At 51.7% G+C, this 7,467-nt stretch overlaps 1 protein-coding gene across 1 annotated transcript; it reads left to right on the top strand.

Moving 5' to 3' along the window:
* Nucleotides 1-3,268: 3,268 nt before the first annotated feature.
* Nucleotides 3,269-5,271, top strand: LOC123117383 (UDP-glycosyltransferase 91C1). Its single transcript, XM_044538150.1, has 2 exons — nt 3,269-3,978; nt 4,082-5,271. The coding sequence occupies exons 1-2, from the start codon at nt 3,559-3,561 to the stop codon at nt 5,078-5,080; spliced, it is 1,419 nt and encodes a 472-aa protein (XP_044394085.1). The 5' UTR covers nt 3,269-3,558; the 3' UTR covers nt 5,081-5,271.
* Nucleotides 5,272-7,467: the final 2,196 nt, after the last annotated feature.

Here is a 7,467-nt window from a genome sequence, read left to right as displayed (position 1 = left end):
ATTTTTCTAAGTGTTGAAGATTGACATGAACAAGTTTAAATCAATCTGAGGCCTAATGTTGGGAATATGACTATTGGGTATGACCCGCCCAGGAGGGGCCGAGTTATACCAATGGCGGTTCATCAATACAAAGCCCATGAAGATGTTGAAGATGGCGGTTCATGAAGTAGACTTGCTAAGGGCCCAAAGCCCAAAGGCGACTTAAGGCCCGTAGGGGTTAACCGCCATATGTGTATGACTTATATTGCAAGGCAAGTATATTTAGTCACCGAGCCGGACACGTTGTTTATGAGCCGTCCGAGACTACGTGAGCCGTTGTCAACCTGTGTATATAAAGGGACGACCCGGCGACGATTCAGGGCAAGAAACAAGAGATCGAAAGCTAAGTCAAGCGGATTCGCTCCCTTGTAATTGAGACATAAGCAATACCACCTCAAACTGGATTAGGCCTTTACCTTCACTGCAAGGGGCCGAACCAGTATAAACTCCCTGTGTCCTTTGTCCTGTTTAACCCCTTTAAGGTAACCTGGTTGCGATGGCTCCACAACTAAGTCCTCACACTAGGACATCTGCCGTGACAATTCCACAACACATGCTCTTCCTTTGCTTCTTTAGGCGCCTGTTAATTTGTTATGAGTGATGTGTTGTGGCGACTAGGTATTGGTGCATGAAATTTTTTAAGTGGAAACCAAAAGTCCGAGTTTCTCGTTGTGTCTCTCCGGCCACTTGGATTGGCTTAAGGTATGATGTTTTAGCATAATGAGGGACTTTATATGAGCAAAAAGTTTGTCACAAATATTGGAGGTGCTTTTTGGCAATCCTCAGTCTTCGGTGTTGGTAGCGGGTGTTCTTGTGAGTGCTTCAAAGGAGAGAGAGCTAGCCGACTAAGGGGTGTAGCATCGTGTACGAGATGTCGGCCCAGAGATGTGACGACGACCATTCATTTATACTTTCTCGACAATCCTTTCTGTGTGAACCTGATGCTCGAAGAAAAATTCACTCGAACCGAGTTGTCTGAATGGATCAATTCAAAGAATTTAGGCTACACATGTTGTCTTTCGCATTTCACAGGCATATTTATTATGTATTTTTACATTAAATTTGGTCATTCCACTTCCATTTAACATTTGTAGCATGCTTAATGTATGTGCTCCAATGAAAGTGGAGCATGAGGGTGTCATGTATGATGTTTTGGTTGCGATGGCCTAGTTTTTTTCGTGTTTATGACTTCCTGTTGGACTTCACATTTAGAAATAAGAGATGGTTGTGTGTAGCGATCGATGTGGAGCACAGGGTTGACCCGCCTTTTCGGGGGTAAATGCTAAAAAATGTGCTCCAACGAGTATGAAACGACCTTAAAAGGTCGAAACTATAAACATGAAAGCTTAATTTAAAATCACCATCAATTTATATTGTTGTTTTTTCAATTTTATAGGTCATATGTTTTTAATATAGAAGTTAAATATGATTTTAAAGATTTAAAAAATACTCTCAATAAAGGGAAATCATGTTTATTTGCATAAAAAAGATTTACATACCAAACACAATTGATAATCACAGTCCCAATATCCGCATTTTTTGGGATTGCAAACCTCATAAGTAAAAAAATGTCAAAATCTTACTTTGAATAGGCACACTTTCTACTAATTAAAAGTTTGTTAGTAGTCCTTGTTTTAGAATATGTGCCACACGCACTTTTGTTAACCAATACTAGCTTGTGGGTACAGAGGTGATGACTGAGCCTTGCCCACCAGGTTTAAACTCTAGACTTGACGTCTTGTGTGTCTTGAAAATTAAAATTTGATTTACTCTACTATAATCACAATAAAGGAACGATATGTTTATTCACAAATGAAGTACTCTGAATACAAAATAACAATTTAAATTTGAGTGCACATATTTTATTCGATTTTTGAGTGTGAAATTATGACATGTTTTAAGTTTCGGAAAAGTTTTGAACTTAATTCTTGGGATAAAAAATCTTGCAAATGACATTAAAATATCTTAAATGTACACACTTTCTATTAATTCAAAGTTTGTTCAGAGTTGATTTGTACCAGCTTCTGGGTCCGAAAGGAACCATCATGATTGTGCCTTCAATCAAAACAAAAAGTTATAGTCATTTCTAGCCATTTTTGGTTAGTCAAGGCTCCACAACATCTCATAAGAAAAAAGGGTCAAATGCATTTTTGCCCTTTGTCCGAACCACCCCATGGGTTTTGCCTTTACTTTTCGACTCTACTCAGTTTTGACCTTAGATTTGTCTCCGTGGTCATCCAAGTGCCCTTTAACCGTTTGTATAATAATTTGAAAATTCATAACAAATTCATATGAACTCATAAAGATGCAAGTAAGATATCAAAATGTTAAGAAAAAACATTACCTTTATGTGCATGTAATTTCATTCAGTAAAACAGTATTGTTTAACCTACCCGAGGTTATTAATCTTATTAACATCATAAGCATAAAAAGGTATAAACAATACTTTCTCATGAATAAAAATAGGTGATATTTTCTAAACATTCTGATATCATATTTGCATGTTTCTGAGTTCATATGAACTTGATAGGAATTTTCAAAGTAATGATCAAAGTTGTTTGAAAATTCATAACAAATTCGTATGAACTCAAAAAATGCAAATAAGATATCAGAATGTCCAAAAAAAACATCACCTATATTTGCATGTGATTTTTGTGCATGAAAAAGTATTGCTTATACATTTTTCGGTTAATAGTGTTAATAACATTAATATCCTCGGGGAGTCTAAACAGTACTTTTTTCCTGAATGCAAATGACATGCACATAAAGGTAATGTTTTTCTGAACATTTTGATATCTTATTTGCATTTTTACGAGTTCCTATATACTCCATCCGTTCCTAAATGTAAGTCCTTTTAGAGATTCCACTACAAACTATATACGAATGTACGTAGACATATTTTAGAGTATACGTTCACTCATTTTGCTCCGTATGTAATCCATAGTGAAATCTCTAAAAAGACTTATATTTAAAAACGGAGGGAGTATTTGTTATGAATTTGTTAAAGTATTGGTTAAACGGTGAAATGGCACTCGGACGACCTTAGAGACAAATCTAAAGGCAAAACTCAAGTCAAAAAGTAAAGGCAAAACCCACGGGCTAACTCAACTAAAGGTAAAAATATATAATGTTCCGAGAAAACTCCACAACAAGGGGTCGGTGGCTTGTACTTCAGATGAGGATACATATCATGGATCGTGGATACGGATCAACTATAATATGCCGCCTCTGTACATATTTATTCACAGTTCATTGGTACATCATGGATACAGATCAAATATGTCGCCTCTCTACGTGCGTCGGCATGGGTGTTTCCAAATCCCAAAGACTAAAAGAAGTTCACATGGCGTGCACCGTGGAGAGCAAGTAGCACGCTCCTGTTTGACCACCAGTAAAATACTTCGTGCGTCGATAGCCACGGCGGGAGCAGAGCGCTGAGCCTGAGCACCACCAGTCGCCAGTCGCCGCTCCCCGCCGGCAAGTCCAGCTCCTGATCAAGACCTTGCTCCTGATCGCGCCATGGACGCCGGTTCCTCATCCTCGCCGCTGCACATCGTGGTCGTCCCGTGGCTCGCGTTCGGCCACCTGCTCCCGTACCTGGAGCTCTCCGAGCGGCTCGCCGAGCGCGGCCACCGGGTGTCCTACGTCTCCACGCCGCGCAACCTCGCCCGCCTCCCGACGCTGCGCTCCGCCGCGGCGCCGCGCGTGGACCTCGTCGCGCTCCCGCTCCCGCGCGTCGACGGCCTCCCCGACGGTGCCGAATCCACCAACGATGTGCCCGACGACAAGCGGGAGCTCCACTTCAAGGCCTTCGACGGCCTCGCCGCGCCCTTCGCGGCGTTCATGGCCGCCGCGTGCGCCGACGAGGCCACAAGGCCTCACTGGGTCATCGCCGACTGCTTCCACCACTGGGTCGCCGCCGCCGCCTTCGAGCACAAGGTTCGGCAGATCTGCGTGCGCTGTCGCCGCTTGGTTCCACTAATTCCATCCCATGTACTAGGACTATATCTCAAATCTTGCTCGATGCTCCATCGTTCACCAGGTCCCATGCGCGTTACTTCTCCCGACCGCGGCTTTGATCGCTACCGCGCACCGCGACCAGCCGGCGGAAGCGCGGGTTGTGACCCACACCCGCCCTCGTTACGAGGAGGAGGAGGTGGCACCAATTTACGACGACCATGGCGCGTCGGGCATGTCCATCGTCCAGCGCTTCTATTTGACGAAAGAGAAGTGTGCGCTGGCGGCCATCCGGAGCTGCGTCGAGTGGGAGCCCGAGTCCTTCCCGCTGGTGCCGACGGTCATCGGCCTGCCGGTCGTGCCCCTCGGCCTTCTACCGCCGTCACCGGACGGAGGCCGCCGTGCCGACGGCATCAACGGATCAGCAGAGCATGCCACCGTGCGCTGGCTGGACGCGCAGCCTGCAGGTTCGGTTGTGTACGTAGCGCTGGGGAGTGAAGTGCCGCTGCGTGTGGAGCAGGTGCACGAGCTTGCCCTCGGGCTGGAGCTCGCCGGGACACGCTTCCTCTGGGCTCTTAGGAAGCCCAGCGGCGCAGCAGTCCACGACGACGACGCCGACATGCTTCCTCCCGGCTTCCAAGAGCGCACTGGCGGCCAGGGGCTGGTGACCACGGGGTGGGTTCCTCAGATGAGCATCCTGGCGCACGCCGCCGTGGGCGGGTTCCTGACGCACTGCGGCCGGAACTCACTGATCGAGGGCCTCCTGTTCGGGCATCCGCTCGTCATGCTGCCCATCTTCGGGGACCAAGGGCCGAACGCGCGGCAGATGGAGGTGAAGAAGGTGGGGTTGCAGGTGGCGAGGAACGAGGACGACGGATCGTTCGACCGCCATGGCGTCGCGAGCGCGATCCGGGCTGTGATGGTTGACGGAGATGCCCGGAGGAGCTTCGTGGCAGGTGCAGCGAAAATGCAGGAGGTCGTAGCTAATACGGAGCGGCAGGAGAGGTACGTTGACGAGTTTGTTCATCGCCTTAGATCTTACACCGCCGAAGGCCATTTCAGTACAGCGCCTACCTCACTTTGAGCGAATGACAGGTGGGTCAGCAAGTTTGCCGCCCCGCATGTCAATGGCCGTAAATCAGCTAAGATAAAGTCGGCGAATCTCAGCCCCCTCGTTACCTGAGACTTCATGAGTATTGAATAATGAAGGGAATGGATTGTGTATTGTACTAAATATATTTTTCAAGATTTTGTGATAATATTACGAAGTATAAACATCACTAGGATCCATGATGTCCCTTTGGCGGCGACTATGTGTAAGGTGACTTGAATTTTTATGCCGATCAGTCATTTCTTTTTGAAAAATGTCCATTTTACTATCCTGAAGATTGGTGGTTCACATAACCCCCTGATGTTTATTTCGGTTCCCTCACCTCCTTCAGAGTATCTCCAGCCGTTGGCCCCTCAGGGGGCGCGTAAAATCACCATCTGGGGGCGAGCCGACGCGAACAAACGGCTTGGGGGCGAGTTGGTGCCCAGTCCCCGGCTCCAGGGCCGCCCTCAGACTCGTCTAATTTGAAAAAAAAACATTTGGCGAAGTTCGGTTAAAACACGACTAAAATTCGGCAAACATTGGCAAATATTAGACGCGGAGTACATATCAAATTTATCTAAAAAAAGAAATCGCTGAATGCGGAGTAGTCGCCGTCGTCGCTGCCATCCTCGCCGCCGTTGTCGGTGGCCTTCTCCTCCTTGACGCGGCCGTCCCTGCTGAACCCCTGCCCGGCGTCGCCATGGCGGACTGGTGGCGGCGGCGGTGCATCGCTGTCATCGAGGACGACGACGCCTCCTTTGTCGCGGCCCCGGCGGCGCCGCTCGAAGCGCTGCAGGGCGGCGCACTGGCGCTCCATCTCCATCTTCAGGTAGTCCTTGCGCGCCCATTTCAAGGCCGCCTCGTCGTCGAGCTCCACGTCGCCGTGCTCCGTCTTCACGGCGGGGAGCCCCGGCTCGGTTTTCACGGCCGCGAGCCCCGGCTCCGTCTTTGGCTTGACGAAGCGCGGTGGAGCCAACGAGGAGGCGCGTTGGCCGCCCTCGTTGATGATGATGCCGGCGCTGCGAGTGCGCCAGCCGAGCGGCGTCTCCGCCGCAGGCTCGGCCTTGACGCCGAGCAACGCCGGAGAGCCGGAGGAGTGGGAAGAAGAGCGCGAGGAGGAAGACGAGGAGGAGCCGAACCTCCTGGGCATCCATTGCCCGGTGCGTCGGCGATGGGCCGGGGCGGCCGCCGGAGGGTATGCCAGCGGCCGTTCGTTGCCACCCTCAAGGTACGCCAGCACGCCCTCGAGCGTGCGGCCGGGGGCGCCCCACCACACGCGGCGGCCCTCGTTGTTCTTCACGCTGCCGACCACCGGCGCCCCGTTGGTGGATGCCAGCCTCTGCTCCTGACGGCGCTCGAAGTACGCCGCCCACGCCGCGTGGTTGTCGGCGGCGTACCGGGGGAGGGCGCGCTGCTTGTTGATGAGGGAGGCACGCACGAGGTCGACCTTGGCGGCGAAGTAGGGGGACGCGCCTCGGCGTCGTGCAACGGGAACGGGCACTCCCCCGTTGTTGAGCCTCCACCCCGTTGGCCCGGCGCGCATGTCCGGCGGCACCGGGATGTTGGCCTCGAACAGGGGCCACGACTCCTGTTCGTGGAGCGAGCGGTGGCCGAAGCCGTTGGCCGCCGCCGCGTCGCTGGGGAAACGTGCGGCCATTGGGTGTCGGGGTGAGGGAAATGGAGGGAGAGGAAGGGCTCGGCGGCGGTGCACGGGAGAGGGAGAGCTCGGCGGCTAGGGAGGGTGTGGCCAGAGGCAAGGGAGGCCACCGGTTTATATAGCCGCGCCCGTGTGTATGCAAGGTGGGAGGGGAGGCGTCGCCGCGCCGCCCCGTGACGCGCCGCCCGTGATGAGGAATCAATGGCAAGGCTGACCGGCGGCGGCAGCGCTGTAGCCTTGGCATTGATTCCCGCGGGAACCGAGGCAATGAGGACGACGAATCGCCCGTCTCGCTGACTCGGCGGGCCCGCGGCTGTTTCGTGCCAAAACCACTCGCCCCGACGACCCCGGGCGCCCCCAGCGCGTCGGGTTCGGCCTGGGTTCGCCGGCGCTAATTTCGGCCCAAGCCGGCGAAAAAGGGCTCCTGGGGCGCGATTGGGCCGTTTTTTGGCACCGGCGCAAAAAAAACATCCGGGGAGGCCGTTCTGGGGGCGCGGCTGGAGATGCTCTCAACAATCCCAAACCGGTCAAAAATCGTCCCTAACTGGTTTGCACTGGCTGGTTGCTGACATGGACATGGTCAATGGTGGTATTTGACCAGTGGCCCCCCCTTGCGAGTGACCCATCAATGTCTCTCGGCGGCACCCTAGGGGGTTGTGGTGGCGCGGCTGACTGGAGAGGGCGCGAACGACAGGGAGTTGCTACAGAAGGCCCGGATGTA

The sequence above is a fragment of the Triticum aestivum genome, chromosome 5B (genome assembly GCF_018294505.1).
Source record: "Triticum aestivum cultivar Chinese Spring chromosome 5B, IWGSC CS RefSeq v2.1, whole genome shotgun sequence".
Lineage (NCBI taxonomy): Eukaryota > Viridiplantae > Streptophyta > Magnoliopsida > Poales > Poaceae > Triticum > Triticum aestivum.
Note: the sequence above shows the minus strand (reverse complement) of the source record. Positions and strands in the feature narration are given on the sequence as shown.

What these genes read in the sequence shown, in the direction of transcription:
- LOC123117383 (XM_044538150.1), top strand. Translation starts at nt 3,559, where the DNA reads ATGGACGCCGGTTCCTCATCCTCGCCGCTGCACATCGTGGTCGTCCCG. An exon ending in CCGCCGCCTTCGAGCACAAG is followed by an intron (nt 3,979 to 4,081) that starts GTTCGGCAGATC and finishes ATCGTTCACCAG; the next exon opens with GTCCCATGCGCGTTACTTCT.